Source organism: Panthera pardus, unplaced genomic scaffold (genome assembly GCF_024362965.1).
Source record: "Panthera pardus isolate Hobbes unplaced genomic scaffold, ASM2436296v1 HiC_scaffold_6, whole genome shotgun sequence".
Classification (NCBI taxonomy): Eukaryota; Metazoa; Chordata; class Mammalia; order Carnivora; family Felidae; genus Panthera; species Panthera pardus.
Window position 1 is genome coordinate 136,452,640 of NW_026526991.1, and position 19,472 is coordinate 136,472,111.

The 19,472-nt window shown below is 36.8% G+C and overlaps 1 protein-coding gene and 1 long non-coding RNA gene across 2 annotated transcripts in view; one reads left to right on the top strand and one right to left on the bottom strand.

Moving 5' to 3' along the window:
• LOC128774971 (uncharacterized) overlaps positions 1 to 19,472 on the top strand; it is a 256,264-nt gene that overhangs the window by 72,683 nt on the left and 164,109 nt on the right. The gene's annotated exons all lie outside the window — the stretch shown is intronic.
• Positions 1 to 19,472, bottom strand: part of NET1 (neuroepithelial cell transforming 1) — a 60,273-nt gene that overhangs the window by 35,931 nt on the left and 4,870 nt on the right. Inside the window, exons 2-3 of the mRNA XM_019460891.2 lie at positions 4,896 to 4,962; positions 1,288 to 1,347 (exon numbers count right to left, since the gene is read on the bottom strand). Of these exons, the coding sequence (XP_019316436.2) occupies positions 1,288 to 1,347; positions 4,896 to 4,962 (127 nt within the window). The remainder of the gene's footprint in view (positions 1 to 1,287; positions 1,348 to 4,895; positions 4,963 to 19,472) is intronic.

Consider the following 19,472-nt stretch of genomic DNA (forward strand, 5'->3'; position numbering starts at 1 on the left):
ATAGACTTTATTATGAATTTCAACTCCAGACAAAATGAACAAATCCAAAACAGAAAAAGGTGCCAGACAAATCAAGGCAGTGTGAGCACCAAATCTGATGATACAGAGAAAATGATACAACCTAAAGGATTTGCTTCAAAATAATCCAGGGGCGAGTAGCCGAGTAGACAGATAAATGACTGTCATTCGATCGTATGATGGTAACTGCTGAAGTTGGGGTAAACAAAAGGAGGATCATGTTTAAGTAGATTTGACCATGGATTTTACCGCGGCAAAACTATGAAATACTGTCCTATTTCTGTACGTGGTCTGATTTGAAGCCTACCGAAAAAGGGTTGCCATTTCATCCTTTTTTTTTCTCTTTGAATACAAGATTTTCAAATATAACTGAAACTGTTTTGCAAAAAGTCTAACACTTAAAACACACAATTCTTCCATAAAGACATTACGTATGTTTGCGCCTATGTGCGTGCGCACGCACATAGTAAAACGTTGATGGGCAGACCTATAAAATACCTTGTCTTTAAAAACAAGTAGCAGCTGCCATCATTAAACATGATGCCAAACATTTAAAAAATCTCACTTAAAAAATGTATAACCTTTACATAACAATCTTTAAAAAAGGTTCTTAAAACTGAGATGATTCTGTAAAATTTGGCAACCGACAAAAATGGACTAAGTAATTCCGGGGATACCAGGTTTGGGGACTTAACTACACTTTTACATAAAGGGATACACAATCATTTTCAAGTGTGCCCTGGAGGTTAGTCTGTGATGGGTCACACGTTGGAAATGCGCAGCCACGTCTGACCTGCAGACCAGCTGTTGGGCTTGCACAGTCTAACACTAAAGACCCGGAGATTTCACGAAACAGTCCGGATTCGACCGTCCTACAAGCAGCACCGGAGAGAGCGCGGCAGCAGGTGGCGCTTCCAGGAGGGCACACTCCTCTTTTTCACCACAGTCCCTACCTTCCCTGTAGGGTAGGTAGGGCCGGGCCCCTGTACGCAGGTGAGTGGGGGATCACTGGCTGAAGCCCCACAATGTTCTGAGGGAAGCTTTCACCTCATTTTGAACAAAGAAGTGGACACAAAAAAGACAGTATCTGTAAAAGCCAGTATTATTCGGTTTTGCGCTTTTCTTTTTTGCACTTAAAAATTTTTAAAACGTTAGCATTTGTTATTCTTACAGCACAAGAAGAAACACTATCTGCATATTTTTAAATACTTTAAAATTTTTTTAAAGTGTTTTTAAATTTTTAAATTCTTTCAGGGCAGTAAGGCTTACCTTCAGATCAAGGCTGTTAAGGCTTATGACATCATCATCTTTCTCTCTCCGCTTTCTTTTCTGTATGAAAAAAAAGATTTCATTCTTATACAGAAGGAATGCATGTTACTTCATTAAACAGACTCCATAAAACCGGAAAAATCACGTTAAAAAAGTGAAGCTGTACTCATAAGGAAATTATTTCTATGAGGGATGCCAAATCACCTCTAGCATATATACTGTTTAAATAGCCCCCTTGACTGAATCATCTCATGCTGCGAATTTCCATTCTATTAAAAACCCTTATGTAAAGTTTTTTTCAGAACAGAACTCTTATGTAAGTCGAGGGCTGTCTGTACTTGTTAGAGAAAAAGTAAAATATGTTTTAAACACAAAGGCACCAATTTTTTAAAAAAAGGAACACATGTTATTTACCCTATAGAGGGAGGAGGGTCTTCACTAGGAAAAAAAATACCCTTTTCTCATGGCCCAAAGTAATGAAGACTTGTTGCCTGAAGCAGGATTTATAAGCTAAGACCAACACGCTCCTAGTTATTAGTCGTTGTCCTCACTCGGCCTGCTGGTGCCTGTAGTGGCAAAACTGTGCACAATCTTTGATTTCTGTCTTCTCTCACTATTGAGCGATGCCTCAGTAACACATCACCCACCCACACCTCAAAATAACTTTCAGGTCACCAGTGACACAGCCTAGCTCTTGGAATTCTCAAAACTGACCGGCCAGGGCTCCCTTCCACGACCTGGCTCCACCCCAAGGAGAAACTGGGGGAAACGGAATCAAAATCGAGCAGGATAGGGACAACAGGCCAAAGGAAAGATAAAGTCCAGATGGAGGTGGGGAAAATTGATAGAGCCTGGAAATCTCAGAAGGCACCACAAAAACAAGAAGAAAGGGAGCTCTGTGAAGTCAGAAAAGTTATCTGAACCAAGCCTCTTTGTAAAGTCTTCAGAAAAACTAAATCCACATTAAAATGAAGAGAAAATTCTCTGAGTCAAATCCTACACAAAGTAACTCCAAGAAAAAAGAGAAAAGGGCAAGAATAACATCCCTACAGGGAATGAAAACACCTCAGAAGGAAATGCTCAAAAAAGCAGAGCAAAACTATGACATACTATTCCAAATTTAGCTAAAAGACATTAAGAAAATGGAAGAAGACATGAGAGAACAATATACATAAATCAGGATTGGGAAACACGAAAAAAATGAAGGGACAAGAAATCTTTATTGATCCTAAGGTCATATCCAGAAGATCCAGAAAAACTGTGAATATGATCCTAATTTTGAAAAGCAAACTAAGCAAAAATCCTGCATGTGTGTATCCTGTATGTGAGGCTGTGTGTGTTTGTAAATAATTGTATGAGCAAAGAAAAATTTTTAAAAAGGGGGCTCCTGGGTGGCTCAGCTGCTTGAGCGTCCAACTCTCCATTTCGGCTCAGGTCATGATCTCAAAGTTGGTGGGTTCGAGCCCCACATCGGGTTCTATGCTGACAGTGTGGAGCCTGCTTGAAATTCTTTCTCTCTCTCTGCCCCTCCCTCTATCTCTCAAAATAAATAAGTAAACTTTAAAAGAAAAATAATTGTATCGGCAACACAAAGGGACTGATAAGGTATTGCTGACTCGGCTTAGAGTGGAGGTGCGTGGGTGGAAGGACTGACAGGGGAGAGGAAGGACAGGAGCAGGAAGCTGCCAGGCAAAAAGAAGTGTACTGAGGGAAAACTCTCATACATGACTGTCCTTATGCATTTATATGAAACCATATGCATGTGTTAGCATATGTATAAAGAAATTGAACAGATTTTAAAACATTCTACTGTGTTTTCTTTTAAACATTTTGAAGTTGAGCTTTTCACATGCATATATTCCATCCACCTGGAATCTGTGGGTACCTGGTATGAAGTGGCACAGCTAGCTGCCTCACCCCCACTACCACGGGCCGTGAGCACGGCTCCTCGGTCAGCTCTCTTCCGCACGCCGCGTCCCGGGCTCTTTCTCACCGCAGGCCTACCGACTACACCCGCACCCACGTCCCGTGCCCGTAGTCGCCGTACCCGTGGAGGAAGTCTTAACAGCCCACACGAAGTGAGACATTCCCCGACTTTCACATGCTGTTCTGGGCCTTCGACTTTTCTTCCTGAATTGTAGAACGAGAGCTCTAACACTCGAGTGGGTTTTCTATCAGAACTGCACTGAATTTATAAATATGAGGTGTCCTGACATTTTAATCTTACTGAGCCTCTCCTTGCTGGACTATCTCTCCATTTAATTTGGGGTCTATGTTCTTTACTAATGCTTTCCAATTTTTCCCATAAAAATCTCACAGATCTTTTCATAGATTTATTCAATTTTAAAAACTGTTTTTGTTTCAATAAGAGCATCTTTATAAATTACATTTAATTGAATATTGCAAGTGTATATACCTTCTGTTGAATTCTTTTTATAAATTTTATAGCCAGTAATCTTGCTTGAACTCTTATTAGTTCTAACAGCTGCTATTAATATTCTCTTGGATATTCTGTGTAGACGGTCATAGTGTCCCTAAGTAAAGACATCCTACTGTCTCTCTTGGATATTCTACGTAAACAGTCATCTTGTCCCTAAGTAATGACATCCTTGTGTCTCCTCCTTTCTGATGTGAACAGCACTTGTTCTCCTGTCTTACTGTGATTTTTGCAAAATCAAGTTTGGAGATATTTCTCTACTAAAGTTTTTCTATTTGAGTTTAGACTTGTCATCTTGTAAGGGAAAGAAACCAAGATGAAAAAAGTTTCAGGGACGATATAGAATTGTATTAAAGTCAGGAAACTCTTGCTATGAATGCTTTACTGACCAACAATACATGTAATTTGTATAAGAGTACAGAAATCTTAAAAGAAGTCCCCAACAGAAATATAAATTAAATACAAAAGAACAGAATACAAATGAATATGTATTGCCGAACCCAACAGCACACGATCAAGTAAAGCTTTGCAAACTAGAAACAGAATGATTTTTGCTATTTCCCCCAAATAAGGAAACATAAAAATCACGCTCTATTTGTACATGTTATTTATAGAATTATAAGGTAATGAATTTTTAATTATAAAAAATCAATTTTCTGGTGTGAGTTTGCACAGTTAGATGCCTCTGTAAATCTCATTCTAAAAATAATGAAACAGTCCCTCTATACTAGGATGATTAACAGAAAATAATTCATTCATCATATATACTATCTGCAATCATTTTTATACTTTTCAACCAAGAAAAAAAGCTGTAAGACTATGTACATAAAAACAACTTCATGTTTCATAATATATTCTCTTAATTTTCACACTGGTAGGACTAAGAGGAAGGACTGCATAAGGCTAAAAATAAATAGATCTGGTACTTTTCAAGATATATTTTGTATTTAATTGAAATAAATTTTTACCTTGTTAGCAGAAAAGAATTACATCAGGCCACCAAAGATGTAACTTTGTAACAGTTACATTTACATACAAAGATGTAACAGTAACTCTAGACCTCAAGACACTCAGATAAGTACAGACAAGTGAACTGTACACCAGACTGAAAGACAACCTAAGAATTAATCCTATCAGTGTCTTAAAATAAAAAACCTAGTTTGCTACTCACCAAAGTGAAGTCCCAATGGGGGCCAGGTGTTAAAAATGTGAAGGAGCTACCTCTCCGAAGGGAATGTCTGTAAAAAGAAAATTCAGGCAATAAATAAATTGAGAGTAACTTCAGTAACATAAAGCAGTAGACACATAAAAAGCTACCTTTTTCATAGGTTCAAAATTGTTTAAAGCAGCTTTATTAATCAGTCAATTGTAAAAATAAAAATGAGAGAATGCAAAAAAAAAAATCGGGGTGTAAGTTCTGGTCACTTTTAGAATCTTTATAAAAGTGAAAGGGCCTTGATAAAATAGACAAATTAGAAATAATTCACCAAACCAAGCAGGGTTATTTTAGAAACATATACATGATTCAGTAGTAAGAAATCTACTTATACAGCATATTAAACTAATAGGATAAATAAAAAGCAATAAATGATGCAAAAATTGCCTAATAAAATTCAACATGCACACCTAATATCGTAAGAACAAGAATAAAAGGATGCTCAACATAATAAATAAAACCCAAATGCAATTAATTTGCATTTGTTTACATCTCTTCCATGTACTGATTTTTTGAAAAATTATGGTTTAATTAACCAAAGGGGGGGGGGGGGGGAAGAACTCTGAATAACTATATCCAAGACAAAGATCTCAAGCAAGATTAAAATTTGACTAGGATTTTGTCTGTTACTATTAAGTGACAGATTTTTCTTCTGTGTTATTTTTCCATTCAATGTAAGGAATTAAGAAAATCCTTATAATAAAAGCTGTCTTAACCATTATAAAATATAAACCTCTATGTTTGTGAAACGTGTAGAAAATCACAAAACATACCTCGCACAGGAAATACAGTTTATAAACTATACTTACCATTAACCACTTCAGATGTAAATAAATATAAAATAGGTTTTCCCTCATATCGAAATAAATGAAAATTAAAGGAGAAAAGCAAAGGGTCATTATTTAGAGCTTGCTAGAGGCGAGGGAGTCCCCCACCATCACTGACCCAAAGGCAGACCCAAAGGCAGGCGAGAGTGGGAAATCTTCACGGTGGAGAAAAGGGAAGGCTTCAGGTGTGCCCAGATGGGACGCTATGGGCCCGCAAGCTGACGTGAGTGCGCTTCCTCTGCGATTGCCTGGGAATGCACATTGGGCTTGTTCTGACTGGTTCAAAGTTGGAAGCAAGGAGAAAAATTAGGGAATCTGACAGTTACTGATGAAGCCTGGCCACTGCGGGTTGACTGTCACAAAGCTATTGCTCAGCTTTCTGGATTCTAAGGCCATCCTCCCTTTGTATATTCGTTCCACTTCTCACCCTTGATCCTCACGGTCTTTGTTCACTGTAAGTTACAGAAATACCACAGATGGCTACTACGCCCACAAGAATTTGCAAGCTTAAATCAAATACGAGGGCTTTGGTAGTTTTCTAAGCTAAATATAAGGCAGAAGTTTGTTTGTATTTTGACAAGGAACACAAGGGAAAATGGCTACAGGGAGAAAGAGGATATCAAAAAGGCTTCGCAGAAGAATCAACACTTGAGTAATACTGAAGCTGAATCTGAGAAACAGCAATTAGCAAAGCACACAAGAGCTTTTTGGGGCCTTTTTGGGCAAAGGGAACAGCACACGTTAAGGGGGAGTGAAACGAATCATATTCGAGAAACTGTAGGTACAATAGTTCCTTATCTTTGCGTATCAAAAGAAATAAGGAAGGGCCTTCCAGAGCAACCCTTAGAGAATGGACTTGATCTTGAATACGTAAGGTGGCAGCTGTCAGCTATGGAATTCTAAGTAACAAGAAGGATGAACTGGAAGAACACAAGACTGGTCAGAAAGACCAGTTAGGAGGAAGCTCACTATTGCTTCCAATAGATGGTAAGGGGCTAACGCAATAGCAGCGAAGTCAGAAGCAGACTAGAAAGAGGGTTCAATGACAAAACCGGTAGACTGTTCCTTTTCCTCCCTGTGCCGGTTCAGTTCAGTGTCTACCAAGGTTGCTGACATTGGGAAAATACAATTCCACTAATAATAATTAGAAATAGATGCTGAAAGATCTTAAGGCATTTAAAGCAAATATTTCCTAAAAAATTATTTGTGAAAGATTAAAACACAGTAAGCCTTTTATTACTCTTAAAGCTGTTTTTTTTTTTTTTCTGACAGCCTCTTTAGAGGAGCTAGATAACTTAAGAACTAGTTTTCCTTGTCACTGCAGAAAAAGTAACAATGAAGACAATGGTATGATTCTTGATAAACCACTAGAAGAGGTACCGTATTTAGGTTAAACCAACTGACATCTGAAATAATTATAATCCATATGACTAAACAAGTTGTACAGGTTTATAAGGTTTTATAGGGTTTCATAGGGAAAATCGAGACCTTCATATATCATATGTATCCATTGATCACACTTTCTAAAAACACTGCTCTCAGTTCTGTCAGATACTACGTGGTTCTTAAGATCATCAGTGGGAACTGTGCAGAGAAGCAGCAATTAGGATTTCTCAGAAGATTATTTTTAATCGAATGCAAATATTCATTACAAAGTAGTAATCATGGTGGCACTTAAAATATTCAGTAAGTACTTCCTTAAGACAAGTGTTGAGGAGAGCACAAAACCAAAGTTACTCATTTCTCTAGAATCAACCAAACTGACCCCAGAATGAATTTGATGTTTGAAAGCTGGAAAGAAAAATAGCTCTTAGGAATTTTAAACAGGTCAACTGGAAAAATACTTCTTCCAATCAGATGGCAAGATTCTTTCCAGTACAAGCTGTAATCAGTTTTACAGTAATGCTATTTTTTCCCAAGTCAATAACAAGCACCTATTTGTTTTGAATACTCATGGAAAAAAAGAACCCAATAAACAAATTGTGCCCAGAAATCATGTAAGCCAGTGCCAACTTTTAAAAATCTTGGAAAGACATGCAGTCATCTTTCACAGGGGTCAGACTCCAAATGTAATAGCTATTTTAGATCCTTGTGGGAAAAAATGTTTGATTTCATGAAGCAAAAAGGTTATAAGTGGCCTTTTCAGAAAATACTAAGTACAGTCCATTTGAAAAGGTACTAACAGCTGAAATAAGAACTCCATCTTCTTAGTAATTTGTGTCCGATCCCTTTTCTACACATCCAAACAATGCTTAAAACATAAAATAAACATGAAGGAACAAGCTTGGTGTATTAAACCATGTTTTCTATTAATCCCATTGGGATTATTCCTTGGCCTCTAACATCCGTACTTCCTTTCCTACCTTTTGGTGTGGTTGTGAACAATGTGAATTATTTTTACACTGAACTAGTTTTGGTCTAAACAAAACATAACTACAATTATAAAGTTGATCTTCAAAAAGAGAAAAAGTTCGTTAATTCACTCTTAAACCAAATTATGTTTTCAAAGATTATGATTTGTGTCATTGCCCTCCTCTATCATGGCATGTAATTAAGAGCTAAGTTGAATTATAAGTAGTGGAAAGGTAGCTCAATGAACATTTTCATAAAATGTACCGGACAACGTAAGTGAGATAATTCTTCCAATTAAAGGGGAAAACCACAAAAATGTAAAGATACTGGTTTATAATAAGGTAGATATTTAGGGGTTTACAATGAAAAACAACCAAAATGAGTTAGCAAAGTAATGTTTTTAAAAAGCTAGCAAAATAGAAGGACTAAAGATAGGAATATAGCCGACTAGGTCACTGACATTAGCAATAAGAAGAGTTGAGGCCTGGGGCACCTAAAATATGAAAAAGTATGACTGAAAACTGTTTGTGATGCCCCCGAAGCTGCTACGGAAAATTAGCCCCCATGTGGTAAAACAAGAAAAGAATGCAGCAGTTCTGAAGGACATTGGTCCCACACACAGCAGTGCAACGTCGGTAAATGACTCAGCCTAGTTACAGACTACTTACAAACTCCTGAAATTTAAAATTTGAATCTATTAATGAATGCCAAGGGTACCATGGATGTAGAAAGAATGATGAAAACTATTCTCTGTAGTTAACATTTGTTGATGTTTGGGACGCTGAACTACTCAGGTTCTCAATTTCTTGGCAAATTGGGCAAGACATAATGACAGATATTATTAAAACAATTCATTTATTTGGGTCAATGATCTGATGTACTGGACTGTCTGGACTGCTTAGCATCTTCGCTATTAGGAAATGATCTCTTTCGCTTCATAAAGGTGCTGCGGGAGCTGAAACTTAAGTAGACTATATCCCTTACCCTACTGGGGTTTTCTCAACTTTGTTATCTGTTGAGCCCCAAATAATAGATACACCTTGGATCCTCTCTAGTCTAGAACAACACTGAGCATCTAGAAGCCAGCACGCACACATTTCAGGTATCAAAACGTCCTACACCAATACTCAAACTATCACAAGATTCAATTCCAATATCCTTATCAGGTTGCCTTGCCCCAGCAGGGAATTCAGGGGAGAGGGCACAGGGGATAACAGCGGCAAGTAACGGTGAGGGAAGAGAACAATCTCTAAAAGCATACATATTTAGAAATCTAGGACTTTGGAAAACAGTTTGGCAATTTCTTAAAAAGTTAAACACAGGGGCAGTTGGGTGGCCCAGTTGGTTGAGCTTCCCACTTCGGCTCAGGTCATGATCTCACAGTTCGTGGGTTCCAGCCCCACGTCGGGCTCTGTGCTGACAGCGCGGAGCCTGGAGCCTGCTTCAGATTCTGTGTCTCCCTCTCTCTCTGCCCCTCCCCTGCTCACACTCTGTCTCTCTCTGCCTCTTAAAAATAAACGTAAAAAATTTTTTAAGAAAAAAAGTGGTCATTTGATGTGGGAGCAAATAGCCTTAGGAGCTATTGTGGGTATCCTTTTATTTTTAGCAACTACATAAACAGTAATAATGACAATCCTAGATTATAAAGAACTGGCTCAACTACTTGTTTATATGTCCTAATTTAGTTTAAAACATGTTTGGAAAAACAGTCTATCCAAAAAGTTACATCTCCTTAAAGGGAGCAGGAATCCTTAGATCTGAGTTTGTACAATGGCTGGCCTGGCTTAAGACTGTACCTTTAGCCCTGGATATCATTCTACAGATTCATCAATTTTACTGGACAAACACAATTTAAAGAGTAAGTCCCATCACTACTGGTAGATCATAGGCATGGTGTTATCTTTCTACCAATGGAGAGCATGACTTCACATCTGTTAAAAGGAAAATGTTATAAAACCCTTAAAAGGATCATATGGATTTACATTCCTGCCATACAAGTGATGTACAGTGTTCAGTAGATTCTCCCAAGGCCCCGAAGAGCAGCAATAGAATTATTTAAATGTTATTTATATCCAATAATTGTAGTATTTGCAAAGAAGAGTTCCTTAAACGTGGTTACATGAGTGATAGTAATTATTTTGTTGGTTGATGTTACTAATACGTCTCTTTAGAGATATTCTGTGGAGGAAGCGTGGCAAACAACATTAAATTAGGAGTTAGCAAATACAGGACAAACTTTTTCCAGTATCTAGCTGTGAAATTTCACAGAGCTTCACATGTCTCACGTATAAAAGAAGTTGTGCTAAATGCTAAGGCTCTCTCTTTCAGTACTAAAATGGGAGTCAGTTTTGTTTGTTCGCTTGTTTGTTTTGATAACAGCAGCAAGAAATTTACTGAATGCTTATTATGTACATATAAACATAGAAGTTTATATGAGTTCTGTGCATTGACTCAATCCTTAGAGCCACTCTATAAGGCAGGTCCTATTTCTACTTCCACTTTACAGATGAAGAGGCTGACGGCATGCATCGATGAAACGGGCCAAGGCCTCAAAGTGGTCAGCGGCAGAACCAGGATTTACACCCAGCTAGTCCAGCTCGACCACGCCGTGAAAAACCATACTACACCGCCTCTACAAGAGCTGACAACAGAGCTAACTGCTAAATACTCTTTGATACACAGTAAATAAGTGATAGTTCTGGTGTTTCCTGCAAAAAATACAATGATACCTAATATTCTTGGAATATTTGCTAGGTCTAGGTACGTTCTAATGCTTGACATGAATTATGTCATATGATTTTCACAACCTTATGAGACAGATACTATGAAGTAAGATTTAAAGAGATTAAGTTCTCAAGAGCCGGAGTCTGAACCCAGGAAAAAGCCTTACTATAAAGCCTAAACTCTTTAAAAACTAAAATTTTATTTGGTTGTGGGCCTCAGTCTAAAAGAATGTACATTCCCAGAGGAAACGATGCATTGAATCAAAGGTGAAGCCAGAACAGACTCAGCGTCAGGGAAACTAGATCAAGAAAGCAGGCCGTCTTCCAAGCTCTGAATCCTATGGCAGGGCCCAGGGCTGTCTGTGGACAAGACCCCTTTCCTACTACCCAGAGCAAAGAGAGGATGTAAGGGGAGGAAGGATTTGAGAGGCCCGCTGTAAAACCTACACAGAAGCTTACACCCTACTGGATTCCAGCTGTTTCTACTCTTCCTCCTAATCATCTCTCCCCTGCCATGGCCTATAGCAGTCATCACACATATGATATGTTCCCCCAGAAGTACTATATAGCAGGGGCAAATCATCTTCATAATCCTTTATTTAACGTGGCACAGACTTAAAACCAGTAGCCATCCATTTCTCCTAGTTCTGTGCATCCTAGCCATTTCTATTGCCCAGGGCATCCTCTAATCTACCTGTTTCTTGGTTGGTGGGCTACCATTAATAATTAGCAATAGGTGTGGCTGGAAATGAGCTCCAGGCCTGTGGGCTGATTAAAGGTGGGTCCCATCAAAGGCAGTGTTCACCCATGTGTACATGTGTGCTAACACATGCACACGCACACTCACCCCCACCCCCAACGCGTGGTGACGAGTTTCACTTTAAATTCCTGACCACACATTTCATGTAGGTGTTTACTCTGCCCAGCAATTACATTTCCCTTGTCACTTCCTCTCCTCCTCTTGGAAAGAACTACTTCAAACCTTTCCCTCTTCACTCTTCCAATACTCCCTCCCCACCCCCATCTCACTTTCAGCTTACGACTCTGACTCTGCATCGTATAATATTATATCCTGCACACTTACACCGTCCAATTTACCAACATACCATAAACTTTTTCTTCTCTTTTGTTACAATGTATAAGCTGTATTAACTAATTCCAAACCTTCCATTTATACACTGGGTTATATCTGCTCTTCTCTACTCTGAAAAGCAGCCAGAGACAAAACACATCCACTTCAAAAAAACAACAGTTAATTATGAAATATAAATAGGTACAATGTAACAATCTGAAGATAAAAATTGCCAGAGGAAGATCCTTTCTGAATAAGAGAACATAGGCAGTGTAACGATGTTGTCTTGAGGAAAAGCAGTAGTGTAATTAATGGATTTGTGAATTGAATTAGCTATTCATTTTCAGAGAGCAATATTTTTACTTGAGGGACCCACTAACAGATAAACTACCATCATTCGGACTTGGGTATTTTGCAGGCATTAACTCTACAATGAAGTATTGCTGCCAATGATAAAAAGTTGTGCTTTCAAATGAAAATTAGAATTTTTGAAAACTGTATCCATCGTTGTGAACATGACATCTCAACCCTTAAAAGCTTTTCAGGTGAGACCAGTGATTATATAAATGACTATGATTTTTTGATAGCATGTGACAATATGTCAGTATGTATCAACCTTTGGAAGATCTGCTTAACTCAGTACACCAGTATTTTCCAAACGACAAACACATAATGTCTCAAAATCATGGCTGAGTAAAACAGATCTAAAGACTGTGGATTTTAATATAACAGAATGAAAAGTTCATTGATACAATTTCAGATTCAAACTGCAGCCAAACATTAAGACACTGCCACTTGTCAAGTTTTGGTGTATTACCAAAGAATACCCATAATTGTCTGAAAAGGCTATTAAAGGACTTGTGCATTTTTGAACTAAAAACCTGTGTCAGGGCAGATTTTCTTTATATACTCATATACTTCATTCTCTATATACTTCATCTTTATATATTGCAAGCAGCAGATATAAGAATCCTGCTCTTTTGTTAAGCTTGATACTAGAAATTTATGAAACTTATGAAAAAAACTCGACACTTCTCACTAATATTGTTTTTGAAACTCTTTCCTTTAAAAAATATGTTGTTTATGCAAACATAATGGGTCTGTTTTAAAACATTTAACAAAGTAATAATTTTTAATAAATATAATCCACATCAACAAAAGCTCTCTGGTATCCTCAATAATTTTAAAGAAAGTACAGAAGTCCTAATGCCACAAGAATGAGAATGGCTGCCCTAGAAAAAACCTGCACACGTACAGAAAGGAAATGCAGACCCGAAAAAGAAACATGTATCTTATATGAGATAACACATAAAACTCTGTCTGAATTATGGAAAAAGACTTAAAACGATTATAGTTAATGATATTTCACTGTGTAAAAGTATCATAATGTATTTAATTTCCTATCACTGTTTTTTCTCAATTTTTTACCATAAAGATGCGTTGTGACGTACTTTTTTACACATATACCCACATATACGGTACAATAACTTTAAGATAAATTCCTATATGTATAATTCTCGGTTTAAATATGTGCACTATTAAAATTTTGTTTGGCACAAAAACAGACACATAGACCAATGGAATAGAATAGAAACCCCAGAACTAGACCCACAAACGTATGGCCAACTAATCTTTGACAAAGCAGGAAAGAACATCCAATGGAAAAAAGACAGTCTCTTTAACAAATGGTGCTGGGAGAACTGGATAGCAACATGCAGAAGAATGAAACTAGACCACTTTCTCACACCATTCACAAAAATAAACTCAAAATGGATAAAGGACCTGAATGTGAGACAGGAAACCATCAAAACCCTAGAGGAGAAAGCAGGAAAAGACCTCTCTGACCTCAGCCGTAGCAATCTCTTACTCGACACATCCCCAAAGGCAAGGGAATTAAAAGCAAAAATGAATTACTGGGACCTTATGAAGATAAAAAGCTTCTGCACAGCAAAGGAAACAACCAACAAAACTAAAAGGCAACCAACGGAATGGGAAAAGATATTTGCAAATGACATATCGGACAAAGGGCTAGTATCCAAAATCTATAAAAAGCTCACCAAATTCCACACCCGAAAAACAAATAACCCAGTGAAGAAATGGGCAGAAAACATGAATAGACACTTCTCTAAAGAAGACATCTGGATGGCCAACAGGCACATGAAAAGATGCTCAACGTCGCTCCTCATCAGGGAAATACAAATCAAAACCACACTCAGATATCACCTCACACTGGTCAGAGTGGCCAAAATGAACAAATCAGGAGACTACAGATGCTGGAGAGGATGTGGAGAAACGAGAACCCTCTTGCACTGTTGGTGGGAATGCAAACTGGTGCAGCCACTCTGGAAAACAGTGTGGAGGTTCCTCAGAAAATTAAAAATAGACCTACCCTATGACCCAGCAATAGCACTGCTAGGAATTTACCCAAGGGATACAGGAGTACTGATGCATAGGGGGACTTGTACCCCAATGTTTATAGCAGCACTCTCAACAATAGCCAAATTGTGGAAAGAGCCTAAACGTCCATCAACTGATGAATGGATAAAGAAATTGTGGTTTATATACACAATGGAGTACTATGTGGCAATGAGAAAGAACGAAATATGGCCCTTTGTAGCAACGTGGATGGAAGTGGAGAGTGTGATGCTAAGTGAAATAAGCCATACAGAGAAAGACAGATACCATATGTTTTCACTCTTACGTGGATCCTGAGAAACTTAACAGAAATCCATGGGGGAGAGGAAGGAGAAAAAAAAAAAAAAAAAAAAGAGGTTAGAGTGGGAGAGAGCCAAAGCATAAGAGACTCTTCAAAACTGAGAACAAACTGAGGGTTGATGGGGGGTGGGAGGGAGGGGAGGGTGGGTGATGGGTATTGAGGAGGGCACCTTTTGGGATGAGCACTGGGTGTTGTATGGAAACCAATTTGACAATAAATTTCATATATTGAAAAAATAAATAAATAAAAAATAAAATTTTGTTGTATCTGCTAAATTTCTTGTCCAACATACATGTAATGGGAGTACCAGGAGGAGAGAAAGGAGCAGAAAAAATATTTGAAGAAATGACTGAAAACTTCTCAAATTTACTGAAAAACAATAACCTACACATCCAGAAAACGCAGTGAACTCCAGGGAAGATACATTCAAAGAGACTCACAGATAAAATCACAATAAAAATGGTCAAACATAGGAGAAAATCTTGAAAGGAGCAAGAGAAAAATGACTTGCTACTTACAAGGGAATCCCAGCAAGATTAATGGCTGACCTATCAGCAGAAACCATAAACCAGAAAGCAGTGAGACGTCATATTCAAAGTGCTCAAAGAGAAAGACTATCAACAAAGAATCCCAATTCCATCAAAACTAGCTTTCAAATATGAAGGTGAAATTAAGACATTATCTAGATAAACAAAAACTGAGAAAACTTGTTGTCTGTAGACCTGTCTTACATACTAAAAGGAAGTATTCAGGCTAAAAGCAAGTGAGTCTAGATGGTCATTTGAATCTACCCAAAAAGACAAAGAGCACAAATAAAATCAGTCTAAATGAAAAAAAAATCAGTAAATAAATTAAAATGCCATTAATTAGAAAACATTCACTTAATGCAAAAGAAAGCAATAAAGGCCAAATAGAGAAACCAAGGTCAGACATAAAACAAAATGCAAAATAGCAGGCATAAATCAAACTATATTAATAGAGAACATTAAATGTGAGTGGAGTAAATCTCCCAATAGTAAGACAGAGATTGTTAGCCTGGATTTAAAAGAAATAAATATAATCCAACTATATACCATTGACTCTTGAACAATGTGGGGGTTAGGAGCACATCATGAACCACCCCCCATGTGGTCAAAAATCCATGTATAACTTTTGACTCCTGCAAAACTTTACTAATAGCGTTTTGTTTACCAGAAGCCTTAAGTATAACATAAATAGTAGGTCAGCACATATTTTGTATGTTATATGGAGTATATACTGTATTCTTACTATAAAATAAGCTTGGGAAAAGAAAATATTAAGAAAATCATAAGGAAAAGAAAACAGATTTACAATACTGTAAAAAATCCACTTATAAGTGGACCCATGCAGCTCAAAACCACATTGTTCAAGGATCAACTGTACCATCCATAGGAGACATACTTTAGCTTTAAAGATACAAATAGCTTGAAAGTAAAAAGAAACTATGCGAACAGCAAACCACAAGCTAGGCTGGTTATATTAATATCAGACAAAATAGAATCTAAAACAAAACAAAAAAACAGTTACCAAAGGTAAGGGAGCCATTTTATAATGATGAAAGGATCAATCCATCAGGGAAGTATAACATTACAAATATATATGCACCTAATAACAAAATAAAATACAGATAGCAAAAACTGACCGAAAAGAAGGGAAAAACAGACAATTCAACAACAGCAGCTTCAATACCTCATCTTCAATAATGGCAGAATAACTAGAAGATCAACAAGGAAATTAAAACTTGAACAACTCTATAAACCAACTAGATCTAACTGCCATCTCTAGACACTACAGCCAAAAGAATATACATTTTCAAATCCACATGAAAAGCATTCTCCTTGAAAGACTATATTCTAGGGCATAAAATAAAAATATATTTAAAAGGACATAAATAATAAAAATATGTCCTCAACCACAAAATTGGCAATCAACAGCAGGAAAAAAATTGGGAAACAAATATGTGGAAATTAAACAATGCACTCATAAATAATCAATGGGTCAAAGAAGAAAGCAATGGGAAATCGCAAAATAATTCCATATTAATAATAATGCAGACACAAAATATCAAAACTTATAGGATCCAATTAAAGTAGTGCTTAGGGGGGAATTTATAGTTATAAATATCGATATTAAGAAAAAGTGTCAAATAAATAATTTTCCATCTTAAGACACTGGATAAAGAGGGGCAGAATAAACCTAAAGCAAACAAAAGGACAGAAATAATAAAGGTTAAAGTAGAAATTAATGACACAGAGAAGAGAAAAACAGTAGAAAAAAAAATCAATGAAGCCAAAAGCTGGTCCTTTGGAAAGATCAACAAAATAGACAAATCTCTAGGTAGACAGACCAAGACAATAAGAAGACTCAAATTACTAGAAATGGAAATAAAAGAGGAGGCATTACCACTTATCTTACAAAAATAAAAAGGACTATAAAAGAATATCATGAATAACTGTATGCCAACAAATTAAATAGTGTAAATGAAATGAGCAAATTCTTAAAAGACACAAATTACTGAAAGTGACTTAAGAAGAAGTACATCTAGAACAAGGGAAGAGACTGAATTAGCAATTAAAAAAAAAAAAAAAAAATCTGCAAAGAAAAGTCCAGGTCTGGATGGCTTTATCCCTGGATGCTACCAAACATTTAAAGAATGAATACCAATTTTTCACTAACTTTTCCAAAAAACTGCAGGATTTTTTTCCAAAAAGAGCAGGGAACACCATCCAACTCATGAGACCAGTATTACCTGATACCAAAACCAGACAAAGACACCAGAAGAAAACTACAGACCAATATCTCTTGTGAATATAGACGTAAAAATCCTCAATAAAATATTAGCAAACCAATAAAACAGTACTGAATCCAACGGTATAAAATTATACACCATGACCAAATAGGATTTATACCAGGAAGGCAAAGTTGTTTTAACACCTAAAAATTAATGTAACACATCACATCAATACATTAAAAAATAGACCAAAGTGGGGGTTGGGGAGAGAGAGAGAACATTTGACAAAGATCTAAAACCCTTTCAAGATGAAATCACTTAAAAAACTAGGAGTAGAAGGGAACTTCCTCAGTCTGATAAAGGGCATCTACAAAACCCCACAGCTAACATTTTAGTTAAAGGTGAAAGACTGCATGCTTTGCCCCTGAGATCAGCAACTAGATAAGGATTTTTCCAGTCTCAGTGATCCTGCTCAACAGTGTACTGGAGGTTACAGTGAGAGCCATTAGGAAAGAGAAAGAATTAAGGTGTCCAGGTTGGAAAAAAAGAAATATAACTATTTATATTCGCTGATGACATAACCTTGTATGTAGAAAATCCTAAAGAATTCACCAAGAAACTTTTAGAATGCGTGCAGGAACAGTGCAGGATACAAAATCTACCTACAAAAATCAAGTGTACTTTTATACTCTTGAAATTAAGAAACAAATTCCATTTACAATAGCATCCAAAAGAAAATATATTTACAAATAAATTAAGCAAGTAGTACAAAAGTTATACTCTGAAAATTATAAAATACTGCAGAAAGAAGTTAAAGATCTAAATAGTTGGGAAAACATTCCTTGTTCATAGACTGGAACACTGAACATTGCTAAAATGGCAATACCCCCCAAAACTGATCTACAGATTCAATGTAATCCCTATCAGAATCTCAGCTGACTTCTTTGCAAAAATTGACAAGCTTGTCCTAAAACTCATATGGAGTTACAAGAGACCCAGAATAGCTGAAACAATCATGAAAAAGGAAGAACAAAGTAGGACTCGTATGTCTTGATTTCAAAACTTACCATAAAGTAGTGATAATCAATAAGCTGTGGTGCTGGCAGAAGGATATACACACACATCAAGGGAATAAAATTGAAAGTCGGAAAATAAACTAAGACACCTACGGTCAACTGGTTTTTCATAAGGTGCCAAGCCCATTTGATGGGGAAAGGACAGATTTTTCAACAAATGAGGCTGGGACAACCAGACAGCCACAGGAAAAAGAAACAGTACCCTTACTTTACACCATATATAAAAATTAACTCTCACAGATCAAAGACCTAAGTATCAGAGCTTAAACTAGAAAACATAGGGGTAAACCTTCACAACCTCCAATTCAGCAAAGGAATCTTAGATGCGATGCCAAAAGAAAAAGCAACAAATATAGATAAATTGGACTTGATCAAAATTAAAAACTTTCGTTCTTCAAAGGACATCAGGAAACTGAACAGACAACCCCCAGAATAAGAGAAAATATTTACAAATCATATATCTGATAAAGGACTTGAGCCTAGAGTAAAGAACTCTTAAAACTCAATAATGAAAAAAAGGACAAATAACCCAATTAAAAAACGGGCAAAGGATGGGCCACCAAAAACGGCCACATGATTCTGTTCATATGAAATGTCCAAAACAGGGCAATACAGAGACAGAAAGTGGATCAGAGCTTGGGATAGAGTGGGGAGGAGTTTGGGGGAGGGGAATAATAACGGAAGGAGATGGGGTTTCTTTTCGATATTAAAATAAAATGTTCTAAAATGGACTATGGTGATGGTTACACATATCTGAATACATAGAAAAACACTGCACACTTTAAATGGGTAAAATTGTATGGTATGTGAACACTGTTTTTAAAAAACCCAGTAATACTTTCACTTTTCTTGTATGTCGTTTTTCAAATTACTGTAGAGTGACCTTACCTACAGAAAGTTTTACATTTACATAGGCTTATACATCAGTCTTCTTCCTTATGATTTCTGGATCTGATGTCAGCTTAAATAGTTGTTTCTTGCTCCACTATTAATTGATATTACCCTGTCATATTT